General features: G+C 44.9%; 1 protein-coding gene across 2 annotated transcripts in view; it reads left to right on the forward strand.

The window, feature by feature from the left end:
- Nucleotides 1-21,945, forward strand: part of CTNNA1 (catenin alpha 1) — a 281,607-nt gene that overhangs the window by 7,192 nt on the left and 252,470 nt on the right. For both annotated transcript variants that reach the window (XM_074313590.2, XM_074313589.2), the window contains exon 2: nucleotides 3,601-3,726. Coding sequence is in view for 1 of the 2 variants with exons in the window: in XM_074313589.2 (XP_074169690.1) it covers nucleotides 3,696-3,726 (31 nt within the window). In the remaining variant the exon portion in view is untranslated. The remainder of the gene's footprint in view (nucleotides 1-3,600; nucleotides 3,727-21,945) is intronic.

Genomic DNA, 21,945 nt, shown 5'->3' on the forward strand with positions numbered 1-21,945 from the left:
TTTAAGCCAATACATCCAAAATTGCATCATTTCAACATGTAGTCAATATTATAAAATATTAATGGACTATTTTACATTTTTTCATACTGAGTCTTTGGAATCTTTTTTGTTTTATGACAACAAAATATCTCTATTTGAGTTAGCTACATGTCCAATAGCCACGTGCTAAATAACCACATGTGGCCAGTGGCTACCACATCGGACAGCACGGTTCTAAACTACAGACAAGTCACCCAGGACATAATTCTGGAAGACAGTGTGGTTGACCCAGTTCTGAATGAAGCTCAGAGTTTGGCAACAATAATACAATAATAGCACAGCCATTGCACTGCATTTCAATTCTTTCTACTCATTTCTTCATTTTTTTTTTTTTTAGTTTCAGGTGCACAAAACAATGCAATAGCCAGACATTTCACCCCTCACAAAGTGATAACCCACCTCCCCTAATCTACTCCCCCCCTGACATCATACATATCTATTACAATTCCATTGACTCTATTCCTTATGCTGAACTCCACATCCCGTGACTATATATATTAAATTATAGTTATAGGCATACGATATTATTCAGCTTCAGGTGTATAGTGCAGTGGTCAGGCTTTTTTTAAATTAAAAGTTTATTAGGGTGACAATTGTTAGTAACATTACATAGGTTTCAGATGTACAATTCTGTAATACATCATCTATATATCACATTGTGTGTTCACCCAGAGTCAGTGCTCCTTCCATCACCATATATTTGTATAACCTTCTTTGTTACTTGGTATGCTTTTTAGAAATCACATGATTTCACATTAAATGTTCAATCAGTACAGGACCTTATAAAATGCTTACAGACAACTCTGGTCCATATGCTGTCTCTGCCTATCTCATCCTGACTCCTTAAGGTACATGATTAGTAAAATTATGTCAGCTATCTTCAGTTCATGTTCTCTCTATGTGAAGGGCTGGTGGTTTCTAAGGTTCCCCACCCCTGCTCCCCAACCATCAGGAGAAGAACTGCCCAGGGTTCCTTAGGTGATGAGGATTTAATTGAAGGCTAGTTGGGGAAGTACCGGCATTGTTTCAATACCCATAGAGCCAGAGTTCTAGAAGAACAAGGAGGGTGTCTCTTCCTCCTTGGTCAGGTCCCTGGAGAACCTGCCCATAGCGGCCAGTTATTTGTCTTCCCCTCAGAAATGGTCTTCTGCTGTTCCTGTCGCACTGACTGGCCCTTTCCGCAACTCATCTTTATGTCTGCATCTCTAATCCTTCTATTGCAGTAGTTCCCACACTCCAGTAGGCATCAGACTGGAAAACTCTTTAAGCATCCCACTAGAGATTCAGATCCTGTAGCTCTGAAGTGGGTGAAGGAATCTGCATATTTAACAAGTTCCACAGGGGATTCTGATGGGGGTGTGGTGGGGATTAGGACCATACCTTACTCAGAAGCACCTCAAGCACCTTGCTGTCTTCTCAACTTGAAACTGTTTCATTACACGTCACCATTAGAAAAACATTTGAGCATGTACCTCCATTATGTGAATATTTATGTGTTAACCTTTGAACAGCCTTGGGGTTTGGAGCACTAAACCCCCCTCCCCCAATGCAGTCGAAAATCTAAGTATAACTTTTGACTCCCCCAAAACTGAACTAATAGCCTACAGTTGAAAGCCTTACTGATAACAGTTGATTAACATATTTTGCCTGTTATAAGTATTATATACTGTATTCTTACAATAAAGTAAGCTAGAGAAAATGTTATTAAGCAAATCATAAAGAAGAGAAAATACATTTATAGTATTTATTGAAAAAAATCCACATATTGGGGTGTCTGGTTAGCTCAGTTGGTTAGAACGAGGTGCTGGTAACACCAGGATTGCCAGTTCAATCCCTGCATGGGTCACTGTGAGCTGCACCCTCTTTAAGAAAAAAGAAAAAAAAAATCCACATATAAGTGTACCCATGTAGTTGAAACTCGTGTTGTTCAAAGGTCAACTGTATATGAATATAGTGCTATTATTAAACATATATAAAAATAGAAAATAAAAACGGAAAAGATAAAAATAAATATAAATACATTTGACCATTTCCTTCCTTGTTCCCAGTGTAACCCTGGGGCTGCTTGCACCACCCTTGTGATTTTCCTGTGTGGCTCGAACTACACCATCCCTATGGAATGCCTCTGTTGGGTAGAGTAAAGGCACAGAAAAGTGCCAGGTTGTCTCAAGGGTCATTGGGTCAAATCGGAGACTTTGGTTTAAGCGCCAATTCCTTGATTTATTCAACTAGTGGTTGGGGTAGGGATGGGGTGTTGACTTTGTGTCTGTGTTACATGATGTGAAGCAAGCAGTTTGCCTGGAAGCAGCTCTGTGAACCCTGTCAGACGAAAGCGGGAATCTGTGAACATGACAGCTACCATGGGTCTTATGAACACCTATCTTCCACATGGACTAATGAACTGTTTCTAAGCAAAGTACAAAGGTGACTCCTAGAGGCTCTGGATGAGGCCACCCTGTGTGTGCTCTCTGCAGCTCTGTGTGGCTTCCCAGAAGGAAGTTTGCTCTGCCTGGGCTGCTGGGCTAGAGTGTGTGTATTTGTGTATGTGTGTATGGCGCTTGCCCACTTCTCTCTCATTCCATTTATAGTGCGACTCCCTGGCCTGAGCTGGGAAGGTCGCTCTCAGGATTAAAGGCAGCCAACAAAACACCAGTACCCAGAACCCTGGAGAACAGCGCCTGTGTTTCAGTGGTGAAGTGTCTACAGGTAGCTTAAGAAGAAGTAGAAACTGAGTCCTTGAACCCAAATGCACTTCTTCCCTGTGTATCTACTCTGCTCTTGGATATATTCCCATGGTCCAAAGAGGCTTCATTTTTCCTAATGCATAATTTGTGGTTCTTTGATATTGCTCTCTTGCCCAATGGCATCATTTTGTGAGTAAAGCATCATTTCCATGAGTTACAGCAACCACACTGGGACAAGCAGATATAAGGTGTTATCAGAGCCCAAAGTCAGGACTGGACAAAAACTGGACATTTCAGAAATCAATGACTTAATAAATTAGTTATTAAAGCTGCAAGTGCATTCCTCACATTCCTTTTTTCTAAGTAATTTTCCCACCCCTACTTGAAAGATTTTTTACATCTTCAGCTTTCTTTGGTTGTCCTCAGGTATGTGTTCCAAACTCGCAAAGGCCAGGGAGGGTGGAATGCTGTTTAAAGAGCTCTGCAGAGGAGAGAGGGATAGGGTACGTCTTGTATTCAGGGCAGTTAGCAACCATGTATAAATAGCCATGTGTCTATTTCCAGATTGATAGGGATATTTGAAAATAAGTTACTTAGAATTCATTGTTTTTTACTTAGTTTTGTACTATTGAAAATCTCTAGACTGGAAACATTTTTTTTTCCGTCGCTTAGACTTTTTCCAATTGGCCTGTGTGTTACCATTTTTGTGTTCTGCTTTTTATGCTTAATGTTATCTCGCCTAAGATATCTGCTTGTCAACCTGGTCCCATATACTTGTCATTTTTAGTGACTGTCTGTGTAATCTCAGTCTTTCTTGAGATTCATAAGTTGATTTCACTGAATTCTCTGTGCTTCTGCTTTTCTTTTTTTTTTGCAGGGTCCAGGGAGAGATTTGCTGCATTTCTAAAATATCTTTGAAAACAAGCTGCGTTTCAGAACCTAAACCAGTATTTGCTTTTCTTCACTTGGAGGATGCATGCAGGAAGCTATTGGGCACACCAAGGTATTGAATTCTCCTCTCTGAGGTCCATATCTGTAGGTCTGGCTGGGCTGCTTGATGAGAAATCTCAACAAGAGGTCTCAGACATCAAACAGGGGGAAAAAATTAAACTGACAGAGTGCTTGATATTTCCAAAGAGTCACTTAGATTCTGTCTATGACTGCTGCGTTCAAAACATAGACATAGTTTAGTGCTGTGATTAAAGTGACTTTCACCGTTAGCCTCTTTGTTCCTGTAATATATAGTGGTGGGCAAGGGCCAGCTCACCGTTTGGGGGTGGAATGATTAGCTAAAGCTATTTTTCTCCAAAGGGTCTATTATTTCTTTAGTTTTTCTCCAAAACTTCAGCTTTAGCAGGAAGGAGCCATAAATTCTATGCCATAGCTGCCTCCTTATCTGTCTTAGGAGTTATAGACTGCACATATAAGACAATTCATGTACCTCTGCATAATGAGTTGAGTTTTATAAATCATAAATCTTCACTTAACATGCAGGTAGTGCTGAGTGCCAGCTTTAGAAAAACCGATGTAGTTGCCAAGTTCATGAATGTCATAAATCATTCATGCTAACATAGCCCAGAATCATGCTGTCCTCTGAGGCAGACCAATTTCAAGGTGGTGATTAAACACAAAAATGATGATTGTTTTCAAAATCAAATGCACTTTTTATTTGACAAGTAAAACTTGTAAATTGCCTTTCTGTTTTTAGTTGAAGTCAGATTTCTAAGACCCTCTCTTCACCCTCAAAGAGTCTATCAATAAAAATTTATTTTCTTCCCTGATCTCTGGATTCTATCAGAAATCCATCACAAAATACATAACCTGTACATTTGCAATCCAGATCTTTTAATGTGCTACAAATGAGACTCAGATGTTTCAGTAAATCTTGAGGCACATTATTAGGAAAAAACTCTTTGAAGTTTTGGGCAGTATTTTTTCCTTGTGCAGTGTTTTATATGACGTTACCATGGATAGTAAGTACACATAGCCACCTTCCACCCTGCCTGTGTCTTCAGGGCCAAAGAATGGGAAGGAGTAGGGCCCGAAGAAGATCCCTAGGGCAGAAAGCTTAATGCTGTGTGGTGTGAAGTGCCCTGTACGTTCCCAGGCTTCATTCAGACTCCTAGAATATGGATATTAAACTGAAGTGTTTTCTCTGAAAGTTGCTCATTTGGTAGATGAAGATGAGGTTGGATATTAGTGAAGACGGAAAACGTGCGCATGCTTTTGGTGAAGTCTTCAAAGAGAAAAACAGAAAAATGAAGTTTTGCCTGAGGCTGTTAGGTACTCTAAGGGTGGTGAGGTGTCTGTATCCTTTTGTGTACTCTCCAGCACTGGGCCGTAAAGAACACATGTGACTGCTCTTTGGGGTACTGCAGACACCCTTTCAGTGTGAATATGTGAACAGCTACCCCTCCGGTGTTCATCATGTTGCTAGCCTACCTTTGGTTCAAGATTGCAGGGGCCAATTCCAGATAGAAGATCTTTTTCACTGAGTGCTATCAATTTTTCTTCTTTGATAATATAATCCCATTTAACCCTGCGAAGCCCAACTCTGAGGCTTAGAAATAGGCCCTAATCTAGTAGTGAATTTGCAAAGTCACCGCTGTGACCTTTGTAATTTAATTAATCCCGTGAAAATACTGAGGAGCTCATTCTTCCAACTCCTTTTTCATCCCTTCCCCCCCTCCACCTCAAACTCACTATTTCTTTATGCCTCCATGCCTTGCTATACCTTTCCCACTATCTGGAATGCTCTTCTCTTTTTTTATTCAAATGTTGAGCTCCTACTCATCCTCTAAAACCCACTTAAATCTCCCTTTCTTTGTAAAGCCCTCTCTGGCTTCCTGAGGTTTGTGACTTTATCCTCTGTGCTTCTAAAGCATTTGTCCATGGTTCTGTTATGACACACACAAAGGAGTTTAATTATTTATCAGTATGCCCACCCCGCCCACTAGATTGTGAGCATCTCAAGGACAAGAACAGTTTTATTAATCTAGGCATCGCTAGTACCCGCCACAGCTGACACAAAGGAGAAACTCAATGACTAGATCTCATCTTTTTTTTAAATTATTATTATTATTACCCTGCATACCTGAGCACTAGCATACAGCCTTGGGAGAGAACAGAGCTTCTTCAAGTTGCATTTCATTATAATTTATGGATGCTAAGACTAATACATAAAGCGTTTACTTAAGTCCCCTACAGGGATGCCTAGGGGTAGAGAGTGAGCGAGGCAAGGAGAAACTTCTTGCATTCTCAGTGTGTTCTGGGATTTTCTGTAGATTCTGGGGAGATTAAGTCCTGTTCTTTATTCCTGCATAATATCTCTAGGACTTTTATGTCTTTGTTTTCTCATTCTAATCAACCTAATCTAGGTGTCATCCTTTCACACTTGAACTGTAGCAATTATAGCAGTTTATAAATAGGTGTGTGTGGGAAGTATCACATTTATATACTTAAATAAAGACAAACTTCAGTATATGCCCCTATCCCATCTGACTGGTGGGAAATTTAACTTCACTATTTCTCATCTTCAGGCTTGAATTGTAGTTCCAGGAGATGAGAGGGGGCTTTAAGTTGCTGCTTGTTGCTGAGACACCTGTGGTTTCGTCGTTTGCGCTGTCCTTTCCAGTCCAGGTTCTCACTGCCTGTTCTTCCTTGACTCACGGGACTCTGGTGAGGCTGTGAATCCTGCAGTCAAGGGTCCTGCCTCCTAGTTGCATCCTACAGCCAGTCTTCTCTTGAGTTGTGTTCCCTCCTCAGGTGCTGCCAGGGAGCAAGGCCTGTTCCAGGTCCTACAAACTAACTCATCTTCACCTGCAGCCCAGGGGACCATCTTTGTAGTCTGCTTGGAGCACTTCCCTGCATTATGCTGTTCTGAGGCCGGTTTCCTTAAGCTCTGGCTTCTATTATACTCTTTTAGAGTAGTCTTGATGGTTTTTTAAACCCCTAACACTACAACCAAAACTTTGATTTCCTTTTCCTTAAATTTCCATGAGATGTTAAGGGAAATATCTGTAATCCAGTTCTTTCAGCAAAAAAAGACAAATTTAAAAGTTATCAAGTTCTGCCATATGCTGATCTCCTAATTGGCTTCCTTACCTTTCTTTTCTCCTCTTTTCCATTCAAATTATTTTGCACATTCCAATTAGCATAGTTATCCTTAAACTTCTGCCTAGAAACCCTCAGTGGCTTTTCACTGTCTCCATAATAAAACCAAAGCTCCAAGTGCCTTAGTCTACCATTAGGGCTTTTCATGATTTTCTTTACCTTTCAAATCTAATTTCCTATTACTCCTTTGTCAGAAGCCCTGGTCTAACCGTGTTCCTCTACCCTCACCCCTCAGCGCTTTCCTACCTCCTCACCATACCTGACTCCAGCGTGACTCCAATATCGAGCGCCACTCATTCAGAAAGCTTGGGGTTAGCCCATTCCACAGTGATCCAGTCCTTCATACAGCCCAGCTCTTTTCTGTACATCCATTTGGTATCTGAGGTTATGGTTTATCTTATGGTGCATGTTTCTACCTTTGTCTCTAGAATTGTGAGCCTCTGAAGTGCAGAGACTTCCATGGGGCTCTTCCTAGTACAGGGTGTACGGGTACTTACTAAATGCTGATTAATGGTGACATGGACATGGGACCCTTCCTGAGCACATCCAGTCCTGCCATACAGTGAAAAGCAGGAAAATGAAGGGGAAAAGGGGCCATAAAAACTGGTGTTTTATTGTTTGTACCACCAAGGGGTAGCCTCCTTGTACTGCCTCCAGCACAAGAAGAAGCTTTTGCCCTGACAGGATGGACAAATTCCACTCTCGGAGTAAAGGGGCCAGAGCTCCTCTGCGTGGTGGGCGATCTGGCTTTGCTGTCCTTTGGCTTCACACAGGTTGCCTTTCCTTGCCCAGCCCTGCACAATAGGTCTCTCTGTCAAGAGTGCGAACTAGCCAAGCCCTCTTGAACCAGCCAACACCCCACCCCCATACCTGCTTAGAATAATCCTCTTCCTGCTAAGCTATGGTTAATAAACATGAATGGTTGTCATCTGCATCGTTGGCCAATCCTATGAGGGTGTCTCCACATGAATAAGCAGGCTGATCAGGCAGGAAGCTCCAACTCACCCATACTCCAGGGATGGAGAAAAGCCCTCCTGCCTCCGCCCTTGGGGCTCCCTGGGTACTTCACTTGCTCCCTTGCACCAGCCTCCTGTGACCCCATGACAAGCCCTATCTGGCCTCCATTCATGTTGATCCAGTGATAGGAACCAGGAAGGAAGGATTCTAGCATCATCTGGGGAGTTGGACTCGACACTAAGTTCCTTCAATCCTTTGAATCTTTGATCCTGTCATTTTCACTTGCTTTGCTCTTAATCAACATTTTAAATTCCCCAGCTTCCTGCTGATCCCTTCAGCCTCCTTACTTTGGTCCCTTTCCCATCTGATGATAGATTCCTTCTAGCCACAGTTCCTTGAATGTGTTGCTTCTGCCTTTCCATCTGCCCTATCTTTCTCCTAGATCACGCTACTCCCCACAAGCCGTTTGTCTAACCCTATTTCAGATCCCAATTTAAATGTCACTTGTGGTGGGTAAGCTTCTCTAACCCCAAGACTGGATTAGACTCCTAGTGCCCTGACCAGTTCTGCATATTATCTTTCATAGCACTTTGTGCATTTATATTAATTAAACTACTTTTTAGTAAAACTTTGTTTAGTGTTTACCTTCTCCGGTATTTTGAGAACTTTACGTGTACAGGGGCTGTGACCATTCTGTTCAAAATTTTATTGCCGGAACCTAGCCCTCTGCCTGATACCTAGTAGCTGTTTAGTAAACATCCACTGACTCGACCTGGACGTCTCTGCTTTCCATCTTAATCCTGCATTTCCCATGCTGTTCATTCACATATTGGTTTATTGCCGCTTTTCTGCTATCTATACATTTATGCTTGTCTGTTTAATGTTAGCTGTCTTATTACTGAAGGGCAGAGAGTCCATGTACGTATATAATTTCCTTTGTAAAATGTTTTGTATATGGACGTGTTCCACCCCTGCCCCCTCCACTGACTATAGGGGAAAATGAGGAGTTAAAATGGAGAAGATGGCAGTGTTACTTGAAACTGTCGGGGTGACGTCTAACTCCCTGTGTTATCCCTGAGGACGGGCAGGGAGCAAGGGGAAGGGTGTGGGGCAGGACTGTGACAGCGCAGCAGGTTTCAGGACCTTGTGAAAGTGGCTTTGCTCAAATCTGTGGTAAATACTTGCAGGGTAACAGAAAGTGGGATGCTTTGGGAAGTCAAGAAGAAAGGGGAGAAGTGGGCAGCGCTTGAAGCCACACACCTCATTTTCCACAAGGACGTCAAAGTGCTGTTAAGTGAAGGACAACAGCTTTGGTGGTGTTTTCATTACTTTTTAAAATAAGGGTTGAGGAACAACTTTTCCCACAGTAAGCGGGACAATGGCAAGCAGGACGCCTGGGGTGTAATCCTAAGAGAAACTCTGTATTTAGCTCCCGCTGTTGCTTCAAACCTGCTCAGTAGTGCTGGGCCTGATTCTCCTGGACAAATGCTGGTCGTGCAGCGATGAGGAAGCCCTACAGTCACTTTACTTAGTAAAACGTGATCTCAATTAGCTCTTGTTCAGTTCAGGTATTGTCAATGTTTCCAAAGTTTTTCAAGATGAAGCTATTTGTACCCCCCATCATTGAGATCTTGTTGCAAGTGAAAAGAGGGGGTGTGGTCCTTCTTTTTTTCCTGAAGTTTCTGACCCTTGGAGGATTAGAGCAAGGAAATAAGAGGTGACAGGAAATATTTTCCTTGTCCCATGTTGTCGAAGCTGGCTCTATGCTCTCAAGCAGTGGCCAATGTTTAAATCTGACTTTCTCCTGGGGCATTTTTGTGGGTTCTTCAGAGATCTGTACTCCCCTACACACACACACACACACACACACACTGACCTGTACTAGTAAACCCTCCTCTGTCAGCTGCTTTCTTCCTCTGTTGCCTCTGATAATTCAACAGTCCATTCAGTTTCTCCATGAGAAACAGGGCCTTTGCCCACACGATGGGCTCTGAGACTATGGGCGACTCCAGCATCGCACAGCAGCTGCTAGCCCCCATAGTGGCCCCTACGTTTCTTGGGTTGGAGTCAGAAATTAGTCTACTCTGCCCCTGTAACTACAGGAGACACATATTAAGCAAGCTATCTGAGGGGTTCCCTTGATTAGGCTTGTGGGAACACAAGCCCTTTTCATTAGGCTTGTGGGGAAATGCAGGTACCCCCCTCTTTCTTTGGAGGGGGTACCCACAGCACACTAACAGTTCTCACCAAAGAAATCCTTTTAAAACACTTTCTCTTAATATCAACAACTTCTTTTCTCCATTGATATGGGTGAAGGTTTTAGAGTTTTATAACTTTTCCAACTGGTTTCTATAAAAATTTGCATCTGTAAAAAAACTGGCACCTCACTTTGGTATGACATGGATACTACATAATGGAACCTGTTGAAACTTCCGAATAAAACCATGTCTTTATTATAGTTAAACAGGGAATTCAGGAACCAAGTAATTAATTTCTGAATTAGGCTGGGTAATATAATTTTCTCCTTCTCTCTTCTGTTGAAGAAGCTTAATTGTTCTCATCTATAAAATGGAGCACCATCCTGTCCTTGCCTCGGTAAGGATAGACAGATAAGAAATTCTGGGCATAAAGATGCCTCTGGGTGGACTAAAGGTGCTGGGGGATAGTGAAATAAACTGCAGAGGAGTCATTTTTCATACAGAAGGGAAGTAGAGATGAAGGGCTTGATGGAAAGATGAAAAGAAAATGTCATTTCATCAGTGTTTTTCTAAATCTCATCCTAACATCTCCCCCCTCCCTCTCCCCTCTCCCCCCAGCTTGGTTTGGAGCTGTTTTCTTGTTATATCAGGTCCCTATTACAGCTCTAAAGCAGTGCTTGCCCGGCTTTAGCCAGCTCCTGTCAGATCAGTAATCCTCGGCTCTGTGTTTTCCAGCTGTATTTGTGTCTGTGTCTGTGGGTTTCAGGTGGGAGGGGTAGATGTCATCACTTTTGACAAAATGGCTGAATACTTTATCATGATGAAAAGACATCTTGGTCTCCTGGTTCAGAGCCAGAACCTGCCTTGTAAGGAAGTCAAAGGCTGCAACACAGAGTTGCTGTCAAGCCAGCAGATGGAGTAGCAGTCCTTCTCTGTGTGCTTCTGGGCCCATAGGGGCTGGCATGCTGGGTGAGGCTGGGCCCAGCCTGTGGCTGGAGGGGATGGGGAGGTGAATACAAATGATTGCGCCCCATTGCCATAACTATTGTCCTGTCTGCAGAGGAGTTTGCTAAAACATGATTCTGGGCAAGTTGTTTTTATGTGTCTCTCTGGAATGACTGCAGAAGCAATTGTAAGGAGTAAGTGCTTGTATGCCTGAGAACTGTAGAGCATAAGAAAAGGGAAGATATCAGATGACAGAATCATATCCTGGGCTGTGGGGGAACATGGAATGATCCCCTCACACCTGAAAAATCTTGGGGATGACACAGGGATACAACCAGTAACTCTTAGTGGGAAAGAGCAACCTTAAGAGGAAAGTTTGGACAATGAAGCTGAATTACCGTCTGCCTAACTCACTGTTGTCTGTTTGAATTGCAAGCACTGGAGTCCCTCTTCCTAAAATCTGTAGATTGCTTAAGAAATTTACTTTGGGGCCAGCAGTAGAATTTAAGCTTTCCTGAGCTTCTTCCTGGTTTGTGAAAACTCATCACACAGCTGGATACATGGCAGCTCTTAATAAATCATGGAGGTATGAATGGCACTTTCACTGAGAACTCTCTTCTGTCCTCATGCCTACAGAACCCCTTCTGTGAAATGGAGAGTCCTTCCCACCTTCTCCCATGAGAATGAAATGGGGCTTTAGAATGGAGGACGGGCAGCAGCTGGATTCTCTGAGTGCAGGGCCTGTGACGCTCCTCCTCGCTGACTTCCTCTCTCTACAAACCCAAATCCAGAAGAGGGGTGGATTGTGGGACTCTGCAGGATAGCCTCATAACCAAGTCCTAACCACTGCAGACTGCCCAGAAAACCAGAGGAAAGGTGGCTTTCTGACTGGTCCTTTGCTGAATCCTGAACTGAGAGGAGTTGGGGCATTTTGGTTCTTAGCTGCAGATGGGGAAGCACAGTCTGTTCTTCATTGGGAATCCAGAAGTGTCTGGCAAGTCTCTTGGCCACAGGCCTCCCAGGCACCCAGAGCTCTTTGAAGAGAAGAAAAGGTGCTAGGAACAAGGAAGCTGCTGCTCTTGATGAAAAGGTCGGGAGGGAAGAAAAAGGAGACTAACAAGGGCTGAAGAGAACTGTCTGTGGCAGAGAGAATGCTAATGGCTCTGCTCCTGAGCTTCAAAGCCTGAGCTGGGTAGGCTCACACGCAGATGCCTCTGCTGTCACCTCCAGAATACTTACGAAGGACTGAGGCTTGCAAACAATCCCAGCCTGACTTTCCCAGGGCAAGAAGCAGCACCGACTGCCACTGAGAAAAGAGAAACCTTTGGGAGGTCCTAGGCCTGGCTCTGCTAGTCGGGGTTTAACTTTTCTTCTGCATCAGTCAACAAATGGAATTCTGGAAGAACTTTGATGCAAGGGAAATGGCTGTCATTGAACTAATCTGGCTAAGAGCTGTCTCTTTTCCTTGTTTACAAACTGGTACCTGCTATAGACTGAATTGTGTCCCCTTTCCAAATTTGTATGTTAAAGCCCTTAACCCCCAATGGGATGGTATTTGGAGGTGGGGCCTTCAGGAGGTAATTAGGTTTAGATGAAGTTATGAGGGTGGGGCTGTCATGATGGAATTAGTGTTCTTATAAGAAGAGATACGAGAGGGCTTGCTATCCACCCTCCTACCTCATCCACCACATGTGAGCACACAGCAAGAAGGCAGCCTTCTGCGAGCTAGGAAGAAAGCCTGTGCAAGAACTCAGCCACACTGATACCCTGACCTCAGACTACCAGCCTCCAGCACTGTGAGAAGCCACCCAGTCTATGGAATTTTGTTATGGCCACCAGAGCTGAGGAATACAGTAGCTCTAGTGGGTGCTGTTGGATCCTGGCCCACATCCCCTTTACCTCATCAGTGTATCCATTTCCCCAGCTGCAGTGTTGGGTTCCAGTGACCCACAGACCTGCCCTCCATAAAATTGCTCTTGGTGGATGGAAGACCCCTTCTGTACCTCCCTATAGCTTTTAGCTAAGGGGGTACAAAGACCAGCCCCTTTACCTCAAGGAAGACTCAATGCTTTGGTGCAGTTCATGCTCCCGAGGTCTCCTGTTGGATCAGGCTGAAGCCATTTGGATCAGACACAAAGCTGTGACCACATCCTTCTTTCCTGCCATTTCCTGCTTCCTTGCTTCTCGTTCTCCTGAGGGCACACCTCAATAAATCATGTGACCTAAGTTTTATCTCAGTCTCTGATTCTCCGGAAGCCAACTTAAGACAGCACCTCTCCCAAGTGTGGAGTGTGGAGCCGCCTATCGACTGTGTAGGACTTTGCGTGTACGGTGATGATTAGAGCCCAATGATAATGAACTTTAGGAACAACAGCCCCATTCCTGTGTCCAACAGTGTAGAGGAATAAAGCTCCACTGAGAAAGAAGATGGTGATGTGTCCTAACAATAGATGACAGCTGTGCTTTCCTGGCCAGCAAGGGTTTAAATAGCCTTGTTAGCATAGAGCCACAGGCCGAGGTTCCATGGACTTAACCAATTGTGGAAGCATCTTGACTACAAGAACCCTTGAGCCATGACTAGACAGCAGGGTCAGTCGGGGAGGTCTGTGCTCTGGCTTGGGAGCCAGCCAGCCTCCACACTCCTGGCAGGGTCCAGAGTTTGCTGAAAGGAGAAGCCCAGCACCTCCCCAGGGAGCTGCCTGCTCTGATGGGGGGAGGGTCAATTATGAGTGGTGTTTTCTAGACTCAGGTGTGAAGAAAGGGGAAAAGCTCAGCTCAAGAAAGTATCAAATCATTCCATCTGGTTCGAGGAGCCTCTGGTTATAGTACCCAGAGAACCAGCTGGGGGTGTTGGAGAACCACAAGGAAGAGGCAGTCTTGTCATGAACCCAAGGGCTGGGCCAGGAGGAGAAGCCCGGCACACAGCAACACTCAGTTAATATTTGTGGAATAGCTCCCCCAAGAATCACAGGTCAAAGGGAAAGCTGGGAGAAGCAGGAAGAACCAAGAGCTCAAGGCAGACTCCTATGCTTGTCTCGAGTTCCACTCTTTGACCAACTGTGTTCCCCCCATTTGCCAGACTGTACACAGCTGATACTCTAGGATTTTCCCACGCTATAATTCAAGTTATGGCTTTGCTGCTGTAAGTATATGACTTTCTAATAACTCACGATGGAGGACAGGGCCCGTACCAGATAACAATGACAGGTGAATGCTGTTCTCAGGTCCAGAGTCTTCAGAAACAGGCAGTGTGCCTCTTGAGAGTGGCTTTTAGACTTTGTGACATTGTAGTAAATTGTCACAATTATAGACAAGTGTCAGAGAAAGATTCCGCAATCAGGGCTTTTTAAACAACATTTTCTTGGACATGAGTGGGCTTTGGGAGATGTGTGCTGATTTACCCTCCCCACCTTCCTCCTTCCCATGTCTCCATGCACTGCTTCTGTGGCTGGTAGACAGGCAGGCATCAGTGTGCTCCTGGGAAGCATGTGGGCTCTCAGACTGAGAACTGGCATTTAGCAACCTGACTGAGGCACAATGTGGAAATGAAAAGATAAAAACCTGAGATATGTGATGGGGCTATAGTTTGAACTGAATGGGTTCGGGCCCTCTGCACAGTCAGCCTAACACTCTGGCAGCTGCTGTATTTAATAGACGACTCCATTAATATCTCCTTGGGTGGAGGGAGGGAGAGAGAAGAGAGGGATGAGGGGAGCGATAGAAAGAGAGAAAGAGAGAGAGAGAGATAGAAAAGGTGAATGAGTGTATGTGTTTGTTTTCAGAGAAACTAAAAAGCTTGGAGCTTCCCTTCATGTTCCCTGGGGGCAACTTTATGTGGTTCTCTTAGTCTATGTGCCATGGCAGACTTTGCCAGCTCAGGGGGAGCCGGGAAGGGTAGCAATTTGGACAGGGTAGAATGAGGGCTCAAACCACCTGCCTTCTGATCCCCATGAGATACGAAGAATGAGAAGGGATATATCGTTTCTCCCTTTGTGATGAAGAAATTGTAGGTGCTGGGATTCAAAAGATAAAAACATGGGGGTTTGGGGGTACTCGCTGAGAGATTCTGTGATAATGCTGGTGGATGAGGAGTAGAGAGGGGAATGGGGAGGTAAAGTGAGTCCCAGGATTCAGAGCTGGTTCATGAGTGAGAAGAAACTCGTTCCACCTGTAGCAGGAGTGGTCTAAAGGGGAAAACAAAGGAAGCAGACACCCATATTCTGCCTGAGGGTGTTAGGTTCAGGCCCTTTGTGGAGGCTAGAGATGGATAAGATGCCTCTTAACCATGGCTAATGAGTGAGACTCAAAATCTATCAGATAATAGTGGTGCCTGAGATTTCCTGAGTCCTTGGTACATAGAGAACACGAAGGGTAATAACAGGACAACACGATTCTTGCCACTGAGGGCTTTTCAGCCTTAGTATCTTCCCACTCCAGCCTTTTAGCTGCTGTCAGACCACATCAGGGCAGAATACTGAATCCAACCACCTCACAGCTGCTAGGGAGGTCCCCAGAGGAGAGGGTGGGACAAGAATGGGCAGAGCAGCTTGGATCCAAGACTTTGCTCCTGGCCTCCCTGAATGCCCTTAGCGGCTCACCTCTTCTCCGAATTCACTTCCAGAGGCAAAGCTTGGTATTTCAGGTACTGCCTAGCCACAGATACACAGAACTGTGTACGAGCAGCCCAGAGACAAGTTCTAGGTCAGATCAAGGCTGTGATTCTTGCGTATCCAGACCTGATCCTGAGTCCTGGGATGGAGTAGAGGCCAGACTGGAGGGTACACTGACCAAGGCTCCTGACTTAGAGGCAAAACTACTGGGTTCAGGTCCCAATTCTATCCCATGTAGCTGTGACCTTGAGCTATTACTTGAGGTGTTTTTTTTTAAAACCATATTTTTTAATAGATTTTTTTTTTTTATTGAGGAAGGGAAACAGGACTTTTTTTGGGGAACAGTGTGTACTTCCAGGACTTTTTTTTTCCAAGTCAAGTTGTCCTTTCAATCTTAGTTGTGGAGAGCACAGCTCAGCTCCAGGTCCAGTTGCCATTGCTAGTTGCAGGGGGCACAGCCCACCATCCCTTGAGGGAGTCGAACCCACAACCTTGTAGTTGAGAGGACGCACAACAACCAACTGAGCCATCTGGGAGCTCAGCGGCAGCTCAGCTCAAGGTGCCGTGTTTAATCTTAGTTGCAGGGGGTATAGCCCACCGTCCCTTGTGGGACTCGAAGAATTGACTGGCAACCTTGTGGTTGAGAGCCCCCTGGCCCATGTGGGAATCGAACCGGCAGCCTTCGGAGTTAGGAGCATGGAGCTCTAACCGTCTGAGCCACCGGGCTGACCCTATTACTTGAGTTTTTAAACTTTAGTTTTTCATCTCTGAATTGGGGTTAATAATACCTTCCCCAGAGGGCTTATCAAAATCAGGTAATATACATGAAAACACTTTGTAAAGTGGTGTGTTGGTGGAAGGAATTATTTCCCCATCCCTTCGTTCTGTCTGACAAATCCAAAGGCCTTTTCTTGTAATATGTAAAAACTATTGGGTTCAAGGTAGGTATCTGGAAAGATATGTGTGTGGTGAGGGCAAGGAGAGATGAAGGCAGAGTGAAAGATGTGGTGAAGTGGTATGCCCTGTAGTCACGGAGGATGCGACGGGAGCTTTTCACTCACACAGTAAGAGTCTGTAATGCCTGTTGAGTTGGTACCTGTGGTATTATAGGAAATACTTATTTGATCATTGTTCCCAGTTTTTGACAAAAAGCTCCCCAAACCCTGGTAAGTTCCTGAGTGATAGGGATAGCAGCATCTTTTGTTTCTGACACAGAGTTCTTAAATTTGCTTGGAATTTCCAGGGTGATAGAAGCCTCTTTTGTTCTAATGAGGCGACTCTAGATAGCTTCAGGATGGGGGCCAGGCACCAGAAAGACTGAGCCTTGATTAGAAGCCTAGAACTTTCAGCCCCATTCCCTCCACCCCCCGCCACCTCTGAGGAGGGGAGAGAGAGGGCCTGGAGATTCAATAAATAGTCGATCATGCCTATGTGATGAAACCTCCGTAAAAGACCCTAAATGACAAAGTGCAGAGAACTTCTAGTTTGGTGAACACATCCACAGGCCAGGAGGGTGGTGCAGCCCAAATCCATGGGGACAGGAGCTCCTGTGCTTGGGAGCCTCCCAGACCTCACCGTACGAGGTCAGACAATTAAGGTCGTGAACTCATCCTAGAAAAAGTGCTGCATACCTCATTGCTGAATATCACTACGGTCACCTATGAAGTATTCCCCTTGGGAAGCTATGCACCGACGCCACTGCCTAGTCCACCCTTCATAGCAATTTTGGAACTTATTCTGGAATGGCCATCAGAGCTGTTGTCGTATTACCCTGGATGCTCCGAATGTCATCAAAATGTTTTCCTTTCAGTATTTCCTTTACCTACGGGTAAAGAAAGAAGTCATTGGGGGCCAGATCAGGTGAGTAGGGAGGATGTTCCAATACAGTTACTTGTTTACTGGCTAAAAACTCCGTCACAGACAGTGCTGTGGGAGCTGGTGCATTGTCGTGATGCAAGAGCCATGAATTGTTGGCGGAAAGTTCAGATCGTCTTTTTCACTCAGCCTTTTCAGGACTTCCAAATGGTAAACTTGTTTGTCCAGCTGGTACAAATTCATAATGAATAATCCCTCTGATATCAAAAAAGGTTAGCAACATCATTGCAACAAGTTCACCAACTTCGTTGTCAGACCGGCGTATATATCTCTTCATTTGGTTGTTCATTTGTACTTTTAATACTATCCTTTATAATAAGCCAGTGTTTCCTCAGTTATGTGAACTGTTCTAGCAAATTATTCCACCTGAGGGAGGGTGATGGGAGCCCCCAATTTGTAGCCCATTGGTCAGAAGTATAGGACACTAGGGACTTGCGACTGGCGTCTGAAGTGGGGCCGTCCAGTGGGATTGAGCCCTTCAACGCGTGGGGTCTGCTGCCAACTCCAGGTAGTTAGTGTCAGGGCTGAATTGAGTTGTAGCGCACCCAGCTGGTGTCCGGATTGTGGCAGGACTGGTTGTTTATGGAAGGAAAAATCCCACACCTTTGGTGTCAGAAGTGTCCTGTGGGGAGAAATAGATCTTAGTAATACCATGTTTCCCTGGAAATAAGACCTAGCTGGACCATCAGCTCTAATGCGTCTTTTGGAGCAAACATTAATATAACACCGGGTCTTACATTATTTTATGTAAGACCGTGTCTTGTATTATAATAAAATAAGACCGGGTATTACATTAATGTTTGCTCCAAAAGATGCATTAGAGCTGATGGTGCGGCTAGGTCTTATTTTCCGGGGAAACACTGTAGTACCCCAGGCAGGAAACCACTGAGGGCCTAATGCTTCTCTGATAAAGCAAGGGCAAACAGGGACAACAGAAAATGGGAACGTGGGCATGGAGAGTAAGAGGCAGATTCTGAACAAAGTTGCTTGCTGTGTGACTCTTCATGCCTCCACCGTATATCCTGGCTCCTTGGTCTGTGATCTGTCCTGCTTTTACTCCCACCATTAATCATTTGCTCCTGTGTTCTACTCCTGATTTCGTAAAGAGAACATCTGACCCCCTGGCCTTTTCATACCAGGCCTCACCAGGTCGTCTCAGTTCAGAGCAATGGTTGGAGCGCTTGGGATCCCTTCATAGGACAGTTGGCTGCATGTGATAAAAAGAGTAGCTCACACTTAGTGTGCACTAAGCACAGTGCTCAGGGCTCTTGACAGCTTATCTCATGAATATCATCTTCCAAACAACCCCTCACGTTGGTTCTAATAATTGTAGAGAAGGAAACTGAAGCACAGACAGGCTAGATAACTATTAAGTAGTAGAGCTGGGACTTGAGTTCAGGTAGACTAGCTTCAGAGCCAGAGCTTGTAAGCAGCTTTTGTACAGCTTCTGAGTTAGGGCTGTGGGTGAAGCTACTCTTCCAAGCAAGGGTGGCGGACGTGCAGGCGGTGTGCTTGACATATGTAGCCCAGACACGTCTTGCAGGAGTCAAGCCAAACAAATTTGATTCCAGAATCTTCCAGCTGTTTTGTGAGTGCTCCTTTAGGAGCTGTGAATGGGTGTGGTTTGAAAAAGGTTCCATTGCCATTTACGGTGGATAAACACCGGCGGGTATACGGCCCCCTTGAGATATTACAGTAAAGAAATGGCTTTGCCCTTTGTTGAATCTGGAGTTTCACAAAATTATCTGAGTGGAGAGCTTATTTTTTCTTTGCAAGATGCCTGCTAATATACAACAGACCACTATTGCAGGACGACTGGTTTGGGAAATGCTCTCTTAGGCTAACCCCCCACCCCACCACCCCTCAGTCCCTTGAAGTAGTGGTTGCATGAAGGATGGCAGCTAACATTTCTGCAGAGAGCAAAAAGTGCTCAGTGGCCAGTCAGCTCAGACAGCAATAAAAAGATGCTAATTAACCAAGGTCAGGCAGTGGCTGACTTTCCCAGGCTGCATGAAGAAGCTATCCCACAGATTTGGGTGGTTTATTTCTTCTTTTCATTTCCCCTTGTCACTGCTCTTGTCTAGACCCTTTACGTGTCAAGTTTGGACTGTCAAAACAACCTCCTGGCTAGCCTCCCTGCCAGCTGGCTCTCAGCTCCAGTCCATCTTGCACACCTGGCCAGATCAGTCTTCCTAATTTGTTGCTTGAACTTGTCACTCTCCTGTCCCAAATGTATTAATTCAGCTTTCAAGACTGTCCTGGTTGGCCCCAACCTACCTTGCCTGCTCCCTCCTCACATCCGACCTTCTCCATGAAGCTGAATCATCCTGGAGCCCCTCTGTGCTCTGTGTGGGCTGCTTTCTCCACCCAGTGCTTGAAAAGCTCCCTCACCTCCTCTGTTTCCTCCTGTCAGAATCTTGTGTTCTCATTCATTCACTTATCCTTTCAACAAGCATTTATTTTGTGCCTCTTGTATGCTAGGTCCTGTGCTAGAAGAAGACACAGTCCTTAACCTCAAGGGGCTAATAAAAGCAGGTGAACGAGCACATGCAGGGTGATGTGTACTATGGCAGAGTGATGCGAAGGGTTTCATGAGCATGGGCACCTATCCCTGCCTGGGGCATAGGAGGCAAGTAGTGGCAGGCTTCCTGGAGAAAGGGATGTCGACACCTACGTCATCAAAAGGTAGTAGTCATCTGAAGGCATGTGGTGTGCTGGGAACTGGCCAATGCTGTGTTGGGTACCCAGATATTTGGTGCAGGGCAAACTGGGCAGGTTCTTCCAACCTCAGGGAGATTCCTCGGGGAGAATCTCAGGCTGCTCCTGCTGACCTGGGGAAGACAGGTGAGGGGAAAGCACTTGTATTCATCAGGAGAGTCTGGGGTGGGGAGGAGGACAGAAGGATGATGACTGATGTGCTCCCTGCATCCTGTGGTTCAGTGACCTCCCCCAAGTCTCATCTAAGAGATGTGCCACTGGAGCAGCCTGGTTGCCAGGGGCAACCCCAAGACAGCCTCATTCTAAAGGCAGTCAGTGAAGCCCTTTGTTCCATGGCTCTGATACACAGTCCCATCTGAGAAGTGACAGGACAGGGTCAATGTGCTCAGGTGGGTCTGAGTGAAAGAGTCTGATAGCCCTTCCAGCCACTCAGCAGGATCCTAAGAAAAGAAAAGACTCGAAAAACAGATGGCATTTTAATCCACAGGAATATACTTAATATGAGTAACATAACCTTGTTTCTCTGAGACACAGCCTAATTTACTTCAGGCCTCAGGCTTAATAACTTACCATTGACACCCTGTAGGTCTGAGGCGTGTGTGTATGTCTGTAGTGCGAATGGCATTGTAGAAGTGGTGAATTTCTCTTGGTCACGGTTTTCCTACTCTGTTGAGGTTGTCCACCAATAAGTTTCTCCTTTTCTGACCTAGGACTTGTGATCTGGAGCTTGTCCTGGAGAGAAAGCAAAGTGTGTAGGCAGAGAGAGAGAGAGAGAGAGAGAGAGAGAGAGAGAGAGAGAGAGAGAGAGAGAGAGAGATCCTTGTGCAACTGACATGGAATTTGATTACCAAGGCTCCCTGCTTCCTTCTCTTGTTCCTGCTGTTCTGCCTGCTTGAATTGCCTGCTGCTTTCCCCACAATGAGGGAAGCCCTGTGTTATGTACATTCAAAGTACTGGGTTTCCGTTTCTGCTCTGTGACTGGAGCAATGTATTTAATCATCCTGAGTCTTAGTTTCCTCACCTGTAAAATGGAAACAGTAGCACCCATCCTACCAATCACAGGGTTATTGGAATTACCAAATGAAAGAATTTATGAGAAGTGTTTTATAAACTGTAAGTAGCAGTAATAATAAGAACAAGAATAACAAGAAGAAGTTGCTGCCCGTTGTTGAGTGGTTACTGTGCAATTGCTGTCCTCTTTATTCACATTATCTATTTTTAATCAAGATATTATTTTTATTCAGACCCTCCGTGTCCTTGAAAACTCAGCTCACTATTCCCCTTCCCATGAGAACTTCTTTGACAACTCTTGTTCACGTTGGTTCCCAGCTTCTCTGGACTAGTCTGCACCATCTAGGTAAACCCACCATTATTTCACAAGCTCAAGTTCTCTCTCTCCAGCTGGATTATAAACTCCTTCAGGGCAGGGATGAGGCACTCTATTTCCTTCCCTAAGATACCAAACACATAGTAAGTGCTCTAGAAAACTTGAGATTGAAAATTTTTGGCCACATAGCTATTGCATGCATTGAGAATTCCCCACATTTTGCAAAGCCAGGGGTGGAGAGTTGGTTATTACTCTCCATCTCTGCCACCAGGAAAAGCCCTAACCGCTCCATTCAGGTTGATCATCAAACTCTTTGCAAAACCTTTACCAAGCTCCTAGACTGAGAATTCTGATCGCAGGACCCGCCTCTAGAAATGCTAATCATGTGACTCCCTTACACCCCCTGTCCTGCTCCATGTTTTTCTCCATGCTCATACAAATATGTGCAACACATAGATGAATTCTGTTATGAAAAGACA

This window comes from Rhinolophus sinicus, chromosome 5 (genome assembly GCF_057876585.1).
Source record: "Rhinolophus sinicus isolate RSI-liver-muscle chromosome 5, RSI-T2T, whole genome shotgun sequence".
NCBI lineage: Eukaryota > Metazoa > Chordata > Mammalia > Chiroptera > Rhinolophidae > Rhinolophus > Rhinolophus sinicus.